We start from the raw sequence: 18658 nt of genomic DNA on the forward strand, positions 1-18658 counted from the left end.
GCCGACGCTGCCTTGGGCTGATGACTAAACCGGCCGCGTCCCTTCCAATGCTGGTGAGCTCTATCTAACCTCAACTTCCAACAACTCGAGCACCACGACGCGACTTCCGCTAGATACGACACAGTTCCACAGAGAACGTCGACACCATTCAGGATTGAAATCCTCGATACAAGTGCCCACAGGCGTTGACAGAGATGGCGAGCGGGTGCGAAGTGCCAATACCCCCCCAAGATGTCAAGCTGCTAACCCCCCAGAGCAGGTGGAGCATCATCATCGGCCTGGTGATCATTGCTGTCCTATGTGTTGTCGCATGGATATTCTCACCGAAGGGCGAGAACCAAGTGTTCGTAACCCCAACACGGGCCTTCCGGGCGCGGCAATTCGCGGGAAGACCGGGCTAAACAAAAACCTCCCTTGTCCTAGGCTCTGGCGGTCGTCTCTCATTCTCGCTATCATCAGCTGCTACCTCATGTGGGCCATCACGTTCCTTGCGCAGTTTAACCCGTTGATCACGCCGAGGCGGTCGGACCTGCGACCCGAATACCTACATGAATGAGCCGGGCTTGGGGGAACTAGGATGGTATCGACGGGCTATCTCTGTACAAACACCTCTTCTTATATTACCACATCTATTGGGCGTTTGGGGGTCTTTGCGGGCTTTTTCAAGTGGCAGCATGTTATGGATTCTTCGCAGGTTGCGTTGCAGAAGGGATATGTTTCTACGACGGGGACGAGAGCCAGCCCGATTCGAATAGAGAAATCGGGACAAGCAGCCGCCTGCAGTTTTCTTGGAGCATCCGACCGAAATGCCGGGCTTAGCATACACACGCTCCTCGCAGCGAAGTAGTCGTCGATTTCACGAGCATCGATTATATTATTATAATATTATATCCCATACCCATTGCGTAGATATCCCTCTCATGGGCAGTTCTCTATAATATGGCCCCCTCGCCCTACCCAACAGCCAGCCTCCCCGCCCATTCCTTAACGTAGAGAACCAGTGCCCACAGCGCCCTCCCGTCCTCTGCAACGCTGCTCTCGCCGCCGCCGTCCAGCCCCTCCAGGCCGGCGGCCCACAGGACGGCGCGGCCCGTCGCCCAGCGGCTGACGGCGCCGGCGGTGGCGAGGAGGGCGGCGACGCCGTAGCCGCAGTCGAGCAGGATCTTGAGGGCCTCGACGTTGTTGGCCACGACGGCCCAGCCCAGCGACCGCGCGGCGGCGGGGACGTCGTACTCCCAGATGACCATAAGTATGGGAAAGAGCTTGGTCGACGAGGAGACGAGCAGCGCCGTGCTGACCGAGTTCGGGCGCGAGTACGGTCGGAAGATGCCGAGGAGGGAGAGTGGCGAGGAGCGGCTTGACGTTAGGAAGCGGATCGAGAGGTGGAAGGCGAGGGTGGAGAGGGTGCAGAGGAGGACTATGGTACGGAGGATTGGGTCAGTTTGGTTGCCATTTGAACAGGGAACTAATGAAGCCCGGTGGGCTGGGATATACTCACGGAAGAAGACATATTGGAATACGATGGGCTGCTGCGCAAGGCGGCCAAAGTTGCTAGCCGTAAGGGATGCGGCGTCAGGTGTGGACAATTTCTCGATGCGCGCCCATGTCAAGTAGACGTCGAAGAGAAGTAGGAGAACGCCCAGGCGGATGATAGACGGCTGCGATAATACAGGCGGTCAGCACTAACATCCATAGAACAGTAGTCGATAGCCAGGGGGTCATACGGCGAATTCATCCTCGTCTTTCATCAAGGTATTGTGGAGGAGATGTCGGTACACCTGCGGCGCAATATCAATACCAAAAGCCTTCGCGACGACTGCAGCTTCAGAAATACCTGGGGCTTGATCAAAACGAGATCAATAAACAAGACAACAAAGTCATGTTCGACATATTTGTCGCAGAATCGACCGCAGTTCTTGCAGACTGTAAGCCGGATGTTGTGGCCGCCCGACTTGTCACCGGCGCCTTCTCTCCATAACGTCTTGACGGGATGCCGGCACTCGATACAGATGGGCATTTGCGGGACCCTCTGTGGTTTCAACGGCTTTTTGTTCAGGTCTTTGTTACCGATCTAACATGGCCAAAACCTGAGCGCGGGAAAACGCTTTGGGGGGAAGTTCGGCTTCGGCGCGGTGGGCAGTGGGCGAGAGTTGCGTTGAAGACTAACACGACTTTCTTGGCGGCTTTCTGGCAGGTGGCGGGAATCTGTGGTTTCATCGCGCTTGATTCTGTGCTATGTACATAGGTAAATAAGCTCTTATCTTCTTATCTTCTTATGTACCCCCCAAAGCTGCGTTGTATGCTATGTAGCTACCTAGGTAAAGCTCAATATAGATAATTAACCCTCAAAACAATCTGGTTAGATGTAAAAAGATGGCAAAACAATATCTTGTGTGCAGAGGATTCAGCTATATCTCATGCGACGAAAAACTCCAGCTGCCAGATAACGTTCTGCTAATACTTGTATACAAAAAGGCCCAGCCCGCCGCAACGCCTGGTCTATAACAATGCATGGATATCCATCTCTTAGCTCACTGCTGCCCTGACAAACGAAATTTAATCAGCTTTCTTCGCCTGGCCGATGCTGTTCCCAGTGGATCTTCCCCTGACACTTCCCTCCCCAGCCCTCCTACTAGAGGAGCCATATGCGGACGAGCTCGGCAGGCCCAGATCCGGAAACTCTGCTGCACCGTTCAATGGACCCCCTTTGCCATCGTCGCTGTTGGTATCTGTGAGTTCAATGAGGTCTCCCTCTCGCTGGGTCGGTCGTCCACGAGGACCCAAGTTCGGCGTTCCCGGTCGCTTCGCCAACGCGCCGCGCAGCCACGTTTCGACGGCCGCAGCAGCTTTGTCGAGACCCGACCCTTGCCGACTGGGGGAAGATAGGTCCCGGCCTTCTTCAAAAGGGCTATCGACAATCCCAGCCTGCTCAGCCCCGTTGATGGCGAAGCGGGCGATCTCGGATCCCATCACGGACATAGATGGGAAAGACTCGATGTTCAGGCCCGGGATGTGCTTCTTGGTCCAGGTGTTGAAGTAATCCTTGTCCGGTCCGGGTGCACGCACGTTCTTGCCCAGTGACCCGACACCTCCAGGTCTGCGCATCCATGCCGGTCTGACATCGTCGCCTCCGCTGTTGACGCGACTCCTTGATAAACTAGCCGGCGTCGACCCCCCGTAGGCGTTGGCAAATTGCTGCCCGGCAAGTTGCTGCCCACCACTAAGCAGACTGTGTCTTCGAGAAGAGGTGCTTCCGGGGCTGTCGATGGCTTCGGAACCTAGGATAATGCTGGGAACATCCAAAGATCCTCGTGGGGTTGAAAGACTCGAAGAGCTATGTAAGGTCTTCTTCCGCCTTGGGGGGAAGTATCCCAAGGCTTTTCGTGGTACCCGGGCGATTTCGACTGGTGTCGTAAATGAGTCGACAGTAACCCAGCGGACATGAGTCCAGGGAGTACCCTCCTGCTCGGCCTTTCGCTGGTCAGACGTCTTGTTCGCAGAAGCGGCGAAGAAGTCATCCTGCTGCCCATGGCCCCCATAAGGATCGATCGCATCGGGTGTCGGGGCTAGTAGATCGACCGGTTCCCCTGGATTCGACGGTCCTTGGCAGGGACGCCCTCGCACCTCGCAGGCGTCCACCGGCATTGCCAACCATTTCCGTACCTGGATATTGTCCCTTGACCATAATCCATTGGCCTTCCGAAAAGCATCTTCCCGGCACCTGTATTTTAGCACAATCCCGGCGTACGTGTCGGTTTTTTGGACGTGGTGGATGTAAACAAGGTGTTCCTCCGTCTCGTCCGGCCGAGACGCGTCTCTCAGATCCTCATCCGACCTCCTCTTCTTGAACTTTCCGCTCGCGTCCAACCCGCCATTAACACCCTCGTAGCTCTCCAGCACACTCGCCGTCTTCAGGGCCTTCAGAGCCGCCTGTCTCTGCGCCTGGGCACCCGCCGCCACATCCGCCAGCCTCGGCCGCGACGATCCCGGTGGTTCCGGCCCCCAGGCGGTAGCCTTCTTATGTGAGGAATTCCCATCGACAGTCCTGCGCATTGGCTTCCTGGTCCTGCTCCCACTCTTGCTTCCTGCCTGATCCGAGCCGCTCTCGAACGCGCCATCGCCGCCCCCGGTCAGCAGTGACGCCGCGAATCCCTGCACAGACGCCCAGCTCGGGGCCCACGAGCTGTCCAGAAATCCACCGCCGAAGGCCGAGCTGGCCGTCCGTCCTCCCCCGTTGCCCTGTCCAATCGCTGAGCCATTGTTCCGTCCCGTGCTCGAACCTATCCTCGCCGAAGGGATGGGACTCGCCCCGCGGCTCGGGGACAGATTTGGACTAGGCTGAAGTGAGGTCGACGATCTCGAGGCTGGCTTGGTGGTGTCGGCGTTGTTGCGGCCGGGGGTGCTAGCCGGGCGGCGCATTCGTGGCCGGATTGAGGCCGAGTCCGAGTCCTGGGTGGCTGGCATTAGGGCACTCGAGGAGGTGCGCTGTGCAGACTTCATTGGTTCTGGCATCGTCGTGTGGCCAAGCACGAGGCCGATGACCTCAGCGCGCAGCAATGGCGGCTTTTGACAAGGCTCAGCATCAGATCGTGGTTGCAGTCATTGGCTTGGATGCGTGAAGGTAGAGGTTTCGGGGGTTGCGAATGATGTTCAAGCCAGAGGCTGAGCAGCCCTAGAGTCTTAGACCAAGACGCCCGTGGCTGACGGTCAGTGGAATGATGCAGGAAGGCTGTTTTCCCCTAGAATACCGAGCTTGACTTGACGGAAATCGATTGTTGGTTGTGCTGTCGTGATGGCGTGGACTTGGCTTAATAAGGTTGGTCCCTCCCTCCCCGGACTGGCTGTTTCAACACATGTGGCCAATTGTTTGGGCGCTGGTCAAAAGACAGGAGTACATTTTAGGTACGCAATACCTCATACGGATTAGGTATCTTACAATCCCTACCTCCACCAGCCCGACTCTAGCAAATACGGATAGCTCCTCGTAAAGGGAGTGACGCATCTCTGGTAATTATCATTCCCTACCTAGATAAGCAGCATGCTAGCAATTGAGCGTTGTGGTTGTATTTGCTGTTAGAACATCCTCGTCTTCAAGGTCCCTTTGTGACTTACAGGTACGGAAGGTAATTAATTCCCTAGTGGGGTAACTTTTGGGACGGCTTACCTTCCCGACAATTCCACCCTTCACCACCTCGTAAAGCCTTCAGCTTCGTCAATTGAGAAAGTGTTGATATGTGATCCCCTGGCGCCCACGCTGCATCGCCTTCAGCTTTATTCTAGTTACCAGTATAAACTATACGTTAACTTTGGCTCCCTCCAGACGAGATGAGACGATGGAAGGTGGGCTTGATTACGTAGGTAATACGGATGGATCCTTTTTGCTTGCAGGTGCATGGACCATCTGGCATCACAGTGCTGTTTTGACACCCCTGATTTCACCCCACCTTACCCCCCCGGGTGTTCGCATCCAAAGTAAACAAGTCTGCCGAATTTGAAGCGCGACAACCTTCGCGCCGCGTCTGCCAGAATACCAAACTCACAAATCGAGAGATAACAAGTGAGGCCGAACCACCCCGGCGCACCAGAATGAGGGTCATCGAAGTGATTATTGATGTTCGTATACCTCGCCATAATGCGCAACTACTTTATCTGACTGGTTTGTGCAGGGCTTCAAGTCATACGCCGTGCGAACGGTCATCTCAGGATGGTAAGTAAACAAACCCGACAAGCAACTGTTCTGGGTAACCTCGGACTAACAGACGGTCACAGGGACGAGAGCTTCAACTCGATCACTGGCCTCAACGGCAGTGGCAAGTCCAACATTCTCGATGCGATTTGCTTCGTCCTGGGCATTACCAACATGTCCACCGTCCGCGCGCAAAACCTACAAGTACGGCAGCACTGCGCTCCTCTTTACATGGCCTCTCTTTTGCTCACACGTGCACTTAGGACCTCATCTACAAACGTGGCCAAGCCGGTGTCACCAAGGCCAGCGTCACAATAGTCTTCGATAACCGGGATAAAAAGAAGTCGCCCATCGGGTTTGAAGAATATGCCACCATCAGCGTGACTCGGCAGATTGTGCTTGGAGGCACTTCCAAATACCTCATCAACGGACATCGTGCTCAACAGCAGACAGTGCAGAACCTCTTCCAGTCCGTCCAGCTCAACATCAACAACCCCAACTTCCTCATTATGCAGGGTAGGATTACCAAGGTCTTGAACATGAAGGCCGTGGAAATCCTGGCCATGATCGAGGAGGCGGCGGGAACGCGTATGTTTGAGGACCGAAGGGACAAGGCACTGAAGACAATGGCGAAGAAGGACATGAAGCTGCAGGAGATCGCGGAACTGCTTCGCGACGAGATCGAGCCCAAGCTTGAGAAGCTCCGGACCGAGAAGCGGGCATTCCTGGACTTCCAGCAGACGCAAACAGATCTTGAACGCCTGACCAGAGTGGTCGTGGCTCATGACTATGTCAAGTGCCAGGAGAAACGACAGCAATCCGCTTCAGATTTGGAAGCTAAGAAGCAGCGCCAAAAAGACCTCGAGCAGTCCGCCGCGAGGTTGAAGAGCGAGATCTCACACCTGGAGGAGGACGTGCAGAGGATCAAGGCGGAGCGGGACAAGGAGCTTCGGAAGGGCGGCAAGGCGCAAGCGTTGGAAGACGCCGTCAAGAAGCATTCCAATGAGCTGGTTCGGCTGGCAACTGTCATGGACCTCAAGAAAACCAGCATGGCAGAAGAACAGGAGCGGAAGACGAATGGCGAGAAGAGCGTTGCCGAATTGGAAACCACGCTGAAGGAGAAGACCAAGGCCTACGAGAAGATCAAGGCCAAGTACGACACTGCGAAGGAAGAACTCGAGAAGCAGAACCAGGACGCCGAGTCCAAAGAAGAGCTTCTGCAGACGCTGCAAACCGGCGTTGCATCCAAGGAAGGCCAAGAGAACGGATACCAAGGACAGCTCCAGGATGCAAGGAATCGTGTCACTGCTGCAGTCACGGAACAAGAACAGGCGAAGATCAAGATTTCCCATCTCGAGAAGCGAATCAAGGAGGAGGAGCCCCGCGCGAAGAAGGCCAAGGAGCAGAATGCTGGACTTCTAAAGGACCTGGACGGCCTGCGATCTCAAGCACAGCGGTTGGAGAAGGACCTTGGTAAGCTCGGCTTTCAACCGGGGACCGAAGAAGAAATGTACAAGCAGGAAAGCTCGCTGCAACAGACCGTGCGGAATCTGCGCCAGGAGTCCGACGCCCTGAAGCGCAAGGTCGCGAACATCGACTTCAACTACTCGGATCCGGTGCCGAACTTCGACCGGTCAAAAGTGAAGGGGTTGGTAGCGCAACTCTTCAACCTCGAGGAGGAGCATACCCGAGCGGGGACTGCTTTGGAGATCTGCGCAGGTGGACGCCTCTACAATGTGGTCGTGGATAACGAGGTGACTGGCACTCAACTGCTGCAAGGAGGCAAGCTCCGGAAGAGAGTGACGATCATCCCCCTGAACAAGATTGCCGCGTTCAAGGCCTCGGCGCAGACCATCGCCACAGCTCAGAAGATTGCCCCCGGCAAGGTCGACCTCGCACTCTCTCTGGTCGGATACGACGACGAGGTATCTGCCGCCATGGAGTATGTCTTTGGCAACACTCTGATTTGTGCCGATGCGGACACTGCCAAAAAGGTCACATTCGACCCGAATGTGAGGATGCGCAGTATTACCCTGGAGGGTGATGCTTACGATCCCTCGGGCACCCTCTCCGGTGGCAGCTCGCCAAACTCGAGCGGCGTTCTGGTCACCCTGCAGAAGCTCAACGACATCACAAGGCGGCTGAGAGAGGCCGAATCCTCTCTAAACGGGCTGCAGACAAAGATCGCAAAGGAGAAGTCGAAACTTGACCAGGCGCGCAAGATCAAGCAAGAACTAGACCTCAAGGCCCACGAGATTAAGCTTGCAGAGGAGCAGATCAGCGGCAACTCGTCGTCTTCCATCATCCAGGAGGTTGAAAATATGAAGCAGACCATCACACAGCTCAAGAGCGACGCGGCCGAAGCCAAGAAGCGGCAAGCAGAGGCCAACGCCGACGTCAAGAGGATCGAGAAGGACATGAAGGACTTCGACAACAACAAAGATGGCAAGTTGGTCGAGCTCCAGGCCTCCCTAGACAAGCTACGCGCCTCGCTGAGCAAGATGGTGGCGTCGAACAAGGCTCTCCAAAAGGAGCTCCAGGGCGCCCAGCTCGACTCGGAGCAGGTCGCGGGCGACCTGGCCGCGGCACGCGAGCAGCTGCAGGAGATTGACCTCGCCATCAAGGCGCAGAAGGAGGAGATGAAGGATCTCGAGAGGCAGCAGGTCGGCGCCAAGGAGACGCACGACAGCGCGCAGGCCCAGCTCGACGAGGAGCGGACCAAGCTGCACGTGTTCGACGACGAGCTACGGGCGCTCGAGGAGACGACGCGGTCCAAGAACGCGCGCGTGACGGAGGAGAGCCTCGAGATGCAGAGGCTGGGCCACCAGGTGGAGAGATTCCACAAGGAGCAGCAGACGGCGGTGCAGACGGTGGCCAAGATGGAGCAGCAGCACGAGTGGATCGGCGACGCGAAGGAGCAGTTTGGGCGGGCGGGCACGCCGTACGACTTCAAGGTCCAGAACATCGGCGAGTGCAAGTCGACACTGCACAACCTGACGGAGCGCAGCCAGGGCATGCGCAAGAAGATCAACCCAAAGGTGATGAACATGATCGACAGCGTGGAGAAGAAGGAGGTCGGGCTGAAGCACATGATGAAGACGGTGGTGCGCGACAAGCGCAAGATCGAGGAGACCATCGTCAGCCTCGACGACTACAAGAAGAAGGCCCTGGAGGAGACGTGGCGCAAGGTCAACGGCGACTTTGGCCAGATCTTCAACGAGCTGCTGCCCGGCAGCTTCGCAAAGCTAGACCCGCCCGAGGGCAAGACCATCAGCGACGGCCTCGAGGTCAAGGTTTGCCTCGGCAAGGTCTGGAAGCAGAGTCTGACCGAGCTGAGCGGTGGGCAGAGGTAACCATCCCCCTCCCCCCCTCTTTCTTCTTCTCAGTCCCCTTGTTTCCCGAAAAAAGGCCAGTCGAACTAACAACCCGCAGGTCGCTCATCGCGCTGTCGCTCATCATGGCACTCCTGCAGTTCAAGCCGGCGCCCATGTACATCCTGGACGAGGTGGACGCGGCGCTGGACCTGTCGCACACGCAGAACATTGGGCGGCTCATCAAGACGCGCTTCAAGGGCTCACAGTTCATCGTCGTCAGCCTCAAGGACGGCATGTTCCAGAACGCGAACCGCATCTTCCGGACGCGCTTCAGCGAGGGCACGAGCATGGTCCAGGCCCTGACACCTGCGGATCTGAAGTGAGTCGGTTCGTATGTGTTTATGGAGAAATGCTGGGAGCGAAGGGCTTGTGTGGCGGCGATTTTGGGCCCATGTGAATACGGGGGAAAGTGGGATGGGGAGGAGTAGGTTGTTTGGTCTACAGGATGCATCACGACTTGAGCAACGGATATCATACGGTCTTAATGAGCTGGGCGGGTTATTACGGCTTGGGTTCTATGTCGCTGTCTTGCCTTTTTTTCCCTCTCTATGTATATGTTCTGTTATTACAAATCGTCTCTTATCCAAACAACTCTACGGGGGAACCCTTCACTGCGCGATGTAGCGATGACTGCCTCGCTCCAGAACTTCAACCGCCATGCCCACCTCCAGCCAGCCCTCCATATCGTCGGGGCTTTTTGCCTTCTCGAATAGAGGCGTCAACTGCATCCCCAGGCAGCCATTGCGGGGTGACCCCTCGTCTATGTTCCGGAGTTTCCTGAGGGACTTGTCCGGCTCGACCGGATGGCGGAAAGCGGTGTCCGGGTCTACATTCGGCATCTTGCACCTGTTTTGTTTGGCGTCGTTAGTAGTTGCCAAGTAGGCGCCGTGTTGGGGTGACGGCCTGGAATATTAGGAAGTAGACTGACCGAACTGTCCGGCATGATACGTGACACTTCGAGTCCGGCGACTTGCCTGATGGCGCAGCCCGGAAACGTATCAACTTCCAGCTGTCTTCGTCATATGCCTCTACGTCGTCGACTAGGTAGGTGTGTGAGTACGGGGACAGAGGTTTGTGCACATTGGGGGCTGACTCACTTATAATATTGGACCGAAACCTCCTCGCGTCCAGGGAAGTCATGTTCTCATCCTTGGCAATCTTCGACTCGAGATCGCGGACGCTGGCCAGGTTGATCAAGTGGAGAGGATACTGTTCATTTAGTAAGTCAATTTCATAATCCTTCGTCGTCAACCATTAGGCCGATCTCAGGGGAGAGCGACTTACGGCATCCTGGAAGCCCGTGACAGGCTGGTAGCCGGCCTCGTCCCTGCCAGGCGCACACCGATAGACCTCGCGCAAGCTCTCCGGATCGACGCGGAACAGGCCGAGCTTGTTGCTCACGCCCAGGTAGAGGCGCAGCTCGGGGGGCAGCTCGGCCTCCATGTTGAGGGCCCTCACGCTGTCTTTCCAGATGGTGACCTGCTCGTAGGTGTAGCCCAAGTCCTCGATGTCGGCCTCGGACGGGAACGCCACCGGCAGTAGGACCTCCATCTCGGGCACCGCACTCGGCCCACGGCGGAGCTTCGCGGCGAGCCACCCCAGCGCGCCGCGCAGGCCCGTCTCCCGCCAGGGGAACGTCAGGATGAGGAAGGACTCGGTCGGCCGGTCGTCGGCCTGTCCCGTGGCCTTGACGAAGTCGGCGACATAGAGGTCGGCCTGGACGGTCGCGAGTCGGGGGAACTGCCGCTGGGTGATGAACTCCCACCTGTGCCGGGTCTTCTCCTCGTCCGAGGAGCCGAGACCCACGGGGAAGGGGCTCTTGAGCTGGGCAAAGGTGAAGAGCCTGTCGAACTCGAGGCCGGTGGGCAGGACCTTGCTCCTGGCGACCTCGATGCCTTTGCAGGACTTGACCGGGTAAATCCACAGGCTCCGAATCCCCGCCGAGCTGCCGGTCCGCGATGCCGAGTTTGGCGCCCGCTGGTCCTTCAACTTGGATTTCGACTGCTCAACACCGACTTTTATGTGTGTCTGCCGGACCGCGTCACTTTTGGAAGGGGAAACCGGGGGGAAGAAGATAAAGATGGGTACTAGGAAAACACAAATGGTAAAAAGGAGTAGGAAAATGCCGGTTCCGTCTATGACCGGCTTGAGCTGTGGAGAGGTCGCTTCCATTTTCCAAACGCGTCGGTTATCTTTTGTCACACGTCCAGCGTCTTAGACAGGGCTCTTTTTTTTTTTTCAACGTCGAAGACTACCAAGGTACCGAGGTAAGGTAAGCGGACATGCCACTTTTCTCTTAGCTGGCTTAGATATCAACTCTATATCGCGACCTATATCGTCTCTTGAAGATGCATCGAAGTTCCCAACATGGTGTCCAAAATGGGCTGATCTTGAAACGTCTTCGATTGCCCTTCAGACTTGGGGCACGAACGGTTCACGAAACCGAAGTGCTTATGTAATTGGATAAAAAAGTTTACCCTGTTCCATGTTAGGCAAGCCGGGACGGGAATTACCCTTGTTACGTGGCTTGCCAGAAATTCCTGGTTCGCGCCTTCGCAGGAGTGCATGGGCCACATTACCCTTGACTCCACGTGATATGATGGCCCAATTGGATGAGGCCATGTCCCGCAAAAGATCAGAATTCCAAACAAACCCTTTCAGACGTGTCTGTTGCCAATTCAGAGTTTAAGTTGCCGTAACGGAAAAGCCTATTCTGCAATCCGCATAAGTTAGGCTTATTGTGGGACCGGGGATGCGGGAGCTTCCCCGCTCCCGAGAAACATATATTTTTGTTTGATCCCCTAGGGTTAGGGTGTATCAGCATTGTGGGTAGCCGAGATGTGGAATCTCCATCTTTAGTTGTCGTGGCACTTCGACTGTGATTGACAGTTCTGAGAATAGCAACAACAGCCCTGCGATGCATGCACGTACGCAGCGCGTTGGGGAGGGACGTGCAAGTGCAAGCGGAACGGTCAACTTGAAACGACGCGGCCGGATTAAAGTAATTGGTTAACCGCGCGCCGCGAAGGGGCTGGCGGGAGCGATTGATGGAGCCAGCCTCTAACCTTCTGGAGTCGTGGCTCTCGTCTCTGGAAATGGATTGGGACCCTGTTGATCACATTTATCATTTATCCCAAGGAAAAATCTGTGGGGAGCCCTTCCCGTCCGCCCCTCATCTGGCCACGGCGGCCTGGAGTCAGGCTGATATAAGGCTGCCGGGATTGCGTGCCGATAACAGCAGTCGCAGCCGGCGACACCCAGTTGCTGCAGAAAAAGGCTGCCATCCAATACACACGTCTTTTCATCCGGTATCATTTTCGCCAAAATGCCGGTTGAGGCTAGTGCCCACCTTCGAGTTTGATCCCGGAAGATCTTTGTGAGGATTCATGAATCACAGGGGAGACTGGGCTTCTAGCTTCCGGGCAGAAACAAAAGCGGTGGGAGAGGTTGCTGAAAACCTGATGTCAAAACCAGCATCCACTTGGAATGCGACTGTACCGCCTGGCTGGCACAGGGTCTTTCTTGGGCCTACCGGCTCTCCGCGATGGCGGCTTTCTTGTCGCAGATATCTTGGGCAGCTCGGGTGACGAGGCGGTGTGGGAGGCCGGGGACAGACCCGGTCGAAGCGGGAGATCCTAGACTCTGCAGCTGTTCATTGCGACAGACACCAGCATCAAGGACTGGGGCTGCGGGGCGAACCTTTGCTCAGGAGCAAACTCAGATAAGGTAATGATTGATCCTTGAAACGCAAGAATCGCCGGGTTGCAGCTGTGCAAGGCGCACTCCCGACACCCATCATGGTGTCCAGATGGCCGGGACAACTGTCCGACATGCATGTCTTGGCCCTCTTTTCTTCAAGGGGTTTTCTCATTTTTAAAAGGAAAAAATTGGAATAAAAACAAAAATGAAATAAACAACACAAAAAATCATGCGCGCAAGGTGAGTACCCAAGTTTGGATAGCCAGAATGCCCTCCATATCTTGCTCGATGGAGGGCTAGCTACCTAGTTAAGCAAGCATTCGTCCCAAGAGGTCCAAAAGCAGGGGACAATCCGAGTTGGGACTCTCGTTGCGAGCAGTGAACACCCAGGTTTCCACAGCGAGGCAACAAAAAACTCGACAGAGGTCTGGCGACCGGTAATATCGGGAGGGGTGGAGAGAATCTCGGGGCTTAATTTCGAGAGATTAACCCTTCGCTGGGCCATGGCGACGTAGAACCGACGTGGAACCGCCGACGATGTTAATTACATGCGGTCCGTTGTTGGGAAAAGCCGACGAGTTGATAGTATACTGCGTAGTATGGATGTAGCTTGCGACAGACGTACTGCATGCGTGCTTGGAAGTTATAACACTAGGTAGGTCTCCCCTACCGGCGCATCATAATGGCAAGGATGCCCGGTCGCGAATCCTCAGTTGTTGTTGGTATATGACTAGGTATATGTGAGCGTCGTGTGCGTTGCACTAGGTAGCGTAGCATATGCAGGGTGGCCGCGTCGAGCGGTGATGAGCTGATGATGGATCTGAACCCAGGATACAGCGTACAGCGTCAGGGAGTGCGGATAGCGTAGCAACTCGATCTGTGCAAGGGTTATGTGCAGCAACCATGGGCGGCGCGCAAGGCCAGGTCGGTGTGTCGGGTTCTCTGTACCATAGTAGAAGATTGAAGATGCAGAAATGGGTTGCATCATCGCATGGGTCACGACGCAGGAAAGAGGTAGTTCACCTGTCTGGGAATAGATCGTGAAAAGTCGAGCAGAATAATGGAGCTTTTCAAAAGGGGCAGACGGGTTCGGACATCTCCGGCCGGCTCCATCTGGCATGCCATGGACAACCAGAGTTGCAGGAAATGACATTATTTCCTTTTCGTCGTTGTTTTTCATATGAGAAGGTATAAGACGCGTTTTAAGATCTTCTCTCAGGCAGGGCTGTTTCTGTGCCATGGTTCTGGCAAATAGCTAATTATGGATCTGTTGACTGGTTGAGGTAAGCTTGTCCGAGGCTTTTGATCATTGGCCACTTGGGAGAATCTGCGTTGTCCCCCATCCATGCATGGTCTGTGCCCCTTGGAGAGAGTGGGTGTGGTCACAGATGCAGTGTAACAGTTTGCATGTGCAGATCATTCTCGGGAGCTCCAAGAATATCTGAGACCAAGAAGATCTCTGGACCAAGTAGCTAATATTGTACACATATCCGGCTCACTAGTGTTGTGCATTGGGATGGGGGGTGGATGAGACTGGCTGTCGGGAGCCTTCATTTCCCCAGAACTGGAGCCAGGAGCTCCCTTCACTCAGTGATCGCAGACGGGCGCCAAGACTCCATACCTGGGTGGTTTTGCCGACTGTTCCAAGTGTTGTAAGCCGCAGGGGCTGTTTGGGGGCCGGCGGGCCCGCTCAGGAAATACCGGGATGATACGCAGTACTACGTATGTACATCTTTGCGTGTCCGGATTAGGCAGTGTAGCGTATCTTCCATGCTTGGCAGTACGGATACTGGAGGCAAAGGCACCTAGGCAAACGCAGTACACGCAGCACGACGCTCTTGAACAGGGTGCTTCCCGACGACGTCTCGCCATCGATCAATCAGCTGGAGATGACGGTCCCGATATTATTCCCCCACATCAGTCGCATAGGAATGCCATATTCGCACACACTGGTCTGCAATAGGCTACCCCCTGTCCACTCGACCCATTATGGCCAACTTGTACTACTAGTACGTAATTTGGCGATCACCGTGAGGCCAGGCAACCGGTAGGTAAGATGATACGCCCCTATCAGCGTCGGTATTTCACATACATCGGCAGGTGCTCTTGCGGATGAACTACAAGTCTATATAACAACAGTCCACAGAAAGTATCACCACGTTGGCGCGTATGTATGTACAATGCAGAGCCTCCCTCCGGCAGAGACGTTGGCCGCCTGGGAGACATGGGAGAGACAAAGGCCTGAATAAAGTTGGGGAGGTCAAATCTGGTTCAATAGATCGGCAGGGATATGCCTGCTAGTGAAAAGCGAGAAGCACTGACAGTGCATTCCGCCCTCGGGTCTCAGGACATTGACGACCCACATTCCAACCTCCTGGTACTTTCGACGTCACAACCTATCTACCTTAGGTAGTTAAGAATACCAAGGTACCTCACAGGAATAAGGAAGAGACGAGTAGGTTCGTAACATACTCCCTTTCGGGTCTATGCTGTAAGTCCAGACCCAGCTGACCGGGTATGGTTTTCAACCTGCGAGGTACGAATATGTTAAGGGACTCATAGGCATGGGTAAATGGATCGGATGGGGAATATACTATGCAGTAAGGGTAGAAAAGGGGGGTTACAACGTCGATGCCAAAAACCCCCGTCATATTCATACAGTGTCTCGCACCAAGAATGTATTGTCATACGGTGTCACACTTACATGGATGGTTTACCCTGTCAAATCCGCTTCGTTCCCATAATTATCTTGCACTAGAACATCAGTAGAACCCTCTCAAGCGGGTTGAATTCTGGGTAGACGGTTCCTTCCCTTCCATGTGAAAGGCGGATTCCGTGGACCGGACTTTGAGCTAAACAGTGCAGCTACGCCTCATGAAGTTAGAGATTTGGAGAGCCTGTGACACTCCTCACCTGATGGCAGGTCGTGCTCCTCAGGCAGATGGGGATTCATGGAATGCTCCGATGCAGGGGAGCGCTCCAGCCCGCGGACGCGCAAGCAGTACGGCCACCGTTATGATGTTAATAAGTTAGAGATGCGAATCTCACTTTATGTAGGATGGTGTACCTGCAGGCTCATCAAGCAGGACACTTTGAGCGGCAGAAACCCAGAAGACTCCGACTGATTGGGCCGGGATAATAAGGTTAAAATCAGCATGAACCAGACAACGACACAAATGCAGCACATTGGGCTGCAACGTTGGTAAAGTAGGTAGCAGGTACAGACTGAGAAGGTGTCCGCGAGACACGTGATGATGTTCGTCTCATCTTGGAACCCTTTTCCAGAGTCCCTCCATTTTAGTGAACGCCTGTGCGCGCCGATCAAGTTCCCTGATCTTCGACGATTGCATGCTGCGCTATTGCATATGCACAGATCAAACTGCATAGCCCGGGCGTCATCTGTCTCCATGCGGACACAGTTGAATGAAGGCCGTTCAAAAATCTAAACAACTAATAATGTCCGATTTCTCCCTAGTCTTTGCGCTACAGGCGCCCAGAAGGCCTGGCAATAATACCAGGTACCTCTGTCTGTTTGCCGAATCGTCTCCGAAGAGTCATCCCGTCGATGCTGTGGCGATCGCCGTTTGCTTGTTGGGTTCGACAGTCGGAACGAGGTTACTGCCAGGAATGCCAGTACTGCCGAGTCGAGCTCTCTGCCTACCGGCCCAAGCCCAAGCTTGCCACTTACACTACTTCCAGACCCATTACTCTTAGTTGGTTAGGTGAATACATGGGAGTACAGGTACTGTTACATGACTAAGAACAGCAATCCACCCCATCCTGGATTTGGTGCTTTTTGTCGACTTGGTGTTTTTGGCCTGTGCTTCTTCTATTGATTCAAGCCAGGGGCCAGCTTGGGAACCCCGGTAGCTCGGTAACTTACCTCATTAGGTAGGTAAGTACATACAAGACCTACTGCTGCTTCTAATGAGGGAGGCATGGAACTTTAACCATTCAACACAAAAACAATAACAACATCCATAACGCCATCATGTGTAACATGACGCCTGCTTACTGCTTACCCCTTCACACTTGCCTTCCAATCCTATCCTATCTTACTTATTTATGTGCGAGCGGTGTGTGGGCTTCCGGGCGGGGGAAGGGGCGGCTCCGGTCTGTGGGGCCAGACAGATGAGTGGTTGCAGATTGTCAGAGGGTGGAATGCCTGTGTCAAAGAAATGCAGCTATGACGCATAGATGCATAGCGGGTGCCCTTGTCCCTAGCCTACCGTGGACGTTTTCATGCCATCAAACCCAAAAAAGAGCGACTTTGGACGTCTCTGTCTAACAAGGCGCGGGGCCAGCCGAGGTCCCAAAACAAAGTCGACTTCCATGTCAAGGCCCCGAGGAGGCGCATCAGGGTTGCAGCAACGACGAGAGATTGCATTTCGCCGTTAGCCGCCGAAGATCAAACCACCGCCGTCATTTACCAGGCTCCTTTTCTTTCGTCCCATGTTTGGGCGGCACCCAAAGGCACGCAGACAGCGAGCATGGGCCTGCCCTTGTTTCCCACCCCGGTCGAGTCCCCACCATCTTCCTATCTTGGATACACGAGGTAACGAGGTACCACTTTTACCTTATACAAGCCTCCCCAATGCTTCATAGGCTGCGTACAGCTACCTACCTGGGAACTACCTAGATGTACATCCATCTCCATAATCGAACCATCCATTTCGCCACGGGGTTAGATACTTGGATGCTGCTAGGCTTGAGGTATTGATTGTATTCGCTAGACTGAGAACATCCCTTACGAACACATACATACCTAAATAGCTTGCTAGGTGAGGAGGGAAGGTAGGTCTCGATAATGCCCTTGAAGCGAGGCCCCAAGAACCACCCCCGCAGGGTCATGTATTGGGACGCTACTGGTCACAATGGGAAGACAAGTGGGATTCTTGTTCCAACGTGAATCCCAGCCCAGTCTCCATAGCGTCATTAGCGGTTAGGCGACCCAGGTGCGCCGAGCTGACGGACCATCCCGGTTTGCCGTGACCTTGGACCTGTCACCTACCTAGGGTAGTCGGGCATCCCATCATCGTTTGTCCAGCGGCAACCATCATCGAACATTCTGTGTTTGGACAGAAAATAAGGTCTCCTCACGTTGTGGTGGTTGAATTCCAACAAGGTACCTAACAGGTACTACCCTGTTACCTTGTTGCAGCGGAAAGGGAGATCGAGGCGTATCACCACTGTCCCGTTCGAATATACAAGGCTTAAAGAGCTTGACGAACCAGCGTGGATCTGAGCCGGGATTTTACCTCCTCTGAAGCCCAGTGGGATCCCCAGTGGAGGGCTGGGCTGATACAACACTGGGCGACAAGCTCTGTCCCTTCAACCCTGCCCCTGCAATCGACATCTGCGCGTCTACACTATTACACTATTTGTACTTGGCCTGTCACCTGCCCACACCGGTATCCAATGCTTTCCACTCGACGCCATCCGTTAGCGACTGCCATCTTATAGGTTCCCCATCAGTCCGCTCGCTGACAGTCTGATCTTGTTCCATTATCTTGTTCCATTCAACACTGCCGACCTACCTAACCTGAGGGAGTCAATATCTCATCTGTCACTCTCTCCATACTGGTCTTTTGGGAACGCCCTTCTACGCCGTGCGGCATCTTCTGATCCAGTATCCATCCCGGCATCTGTCTCCCCACTGTATCCTGGCAGCTTCCATCTTAACCGTTGCGCAACATAGGAATATCACGTCAAGGATCCCTCATCCCTCATCCCTCCTCCCGTCTCATACCCCTGGGGTGGCATCCGCCCAACAGCGTCATTGTTTTGTCACAGGTGCTCTGGTCTAATCTTACTGGGACTCTTCCCACAACCCTCTCACTTCTTACAACGGCGGCGTGCCCGGTCACTGCCATTCTAGGGACCCCGGCTTCTGTTCCTG

The 18658-nt window shown here is 54.8% G+C and overlaps 4 protein-coding genes across 4 annotated transcripts; 2 read left to right on the plus strand and 2 right to left on the minus strand.

The window, feature by feature from the left end:
• The first annotated feature begins 74 nt into the window (after positions 1-74).
• QBC33DRAFT_540446 (vacuolar ATPase) lies at positions 75-904 on the plus strand. The gene is made up of 3 exons (XM_060428066.1): positions 75-205; positions 260-343; positions 424-904. The coding sequence occupies exons 1-3, from the start codon at positions 195-197 to the stop codon at positions 554-556; spliced, it is 228 nt and encodes a 75-aa protein (XP_060283072.1). The 5' UTR covers positions 75-194; the 3' UTR covers positions 557-904.
• Positions 905-953: 49 nt separating this feature from the next.
• On the minus strand, positions 954-4500 carry QBC33DRAFT_452643 (Arv1-like family-domain-containing protein; the record flags this gene model as incomplete). The annotated part of the gene is made up of 5 exons (XM_060424655.1): positions 954-1417; positions 1499-1658; positions 1725-1778; positions 1835-2044; positions 2611-4500. The coding sequence occupies 5 exons, from the start codon at positions 4498-4500 to the stop codon at positions 954-956; spliced, it is 2778 nt and encodes a 925-aa protein (XP_060283073.1).
• Positions 4501-5182: 682 nt separating this feature from the next.
• Positions 5183-9649, plus strand: QBC33DRAFT_540454 (RecF/RecN/SMC). Its single transcript, XM_060428067.1, has 5 exons — positions 5183-5613; positions 5667-5707; positions 5770-5890; positions 5950-9035; positions 9119-9649. Exons 1-5 carry the CDS (start codon positions 5587-5589, stop codon positions 9381-9383), a joined length of 3540 nt encoding a protein of 1179 aa, XP_060283074.1. The 5' UTR covers positions 5183-5586; the 3' UTR covers positions 9384-9649.
• QBC33DRAFT_540458 (molybdenum cofactor sulfurase) lies at positions 9539-11499 on the minus strand. The gene is made up of 4 exons (XM_060428068.1): positions 10345-11499; positions 10158-10269; positions 9989-10100; positions 9539-9906 (listed from the first exon to the last, which is right to left on the minus strand). Exons 1-4 carry the CDS (start codon positions 11230-11232, stop codon positions 9669-9671), a joined length of 1350 nt encoding a protein of 449 aa, XP_060283075.1. The 5' UTR covers positions 11233-11499; the 3' UTR covers positions 9539-9668.
• Positions 11500-18658: the final 7159 nt, after the last annotated feature.

The sequence above is a fragment of the Phialemonium atrogriseum genome, assembly GCF_030411735.1.
Source record: "Phialemonium atrogriseum strain 8032-3 unplaced genomic scaffold QBC33scaffold_14, whole genome shotgun sequence".
Classification (NCBI taxonomy): domain Eukaryota; kingdom Fungi; phylum Ascomycota; class Sordariomycetes; order Cephalothecales; family Cephalothecaceae; genus Phialemonium; species Phialemonium atrogriseum.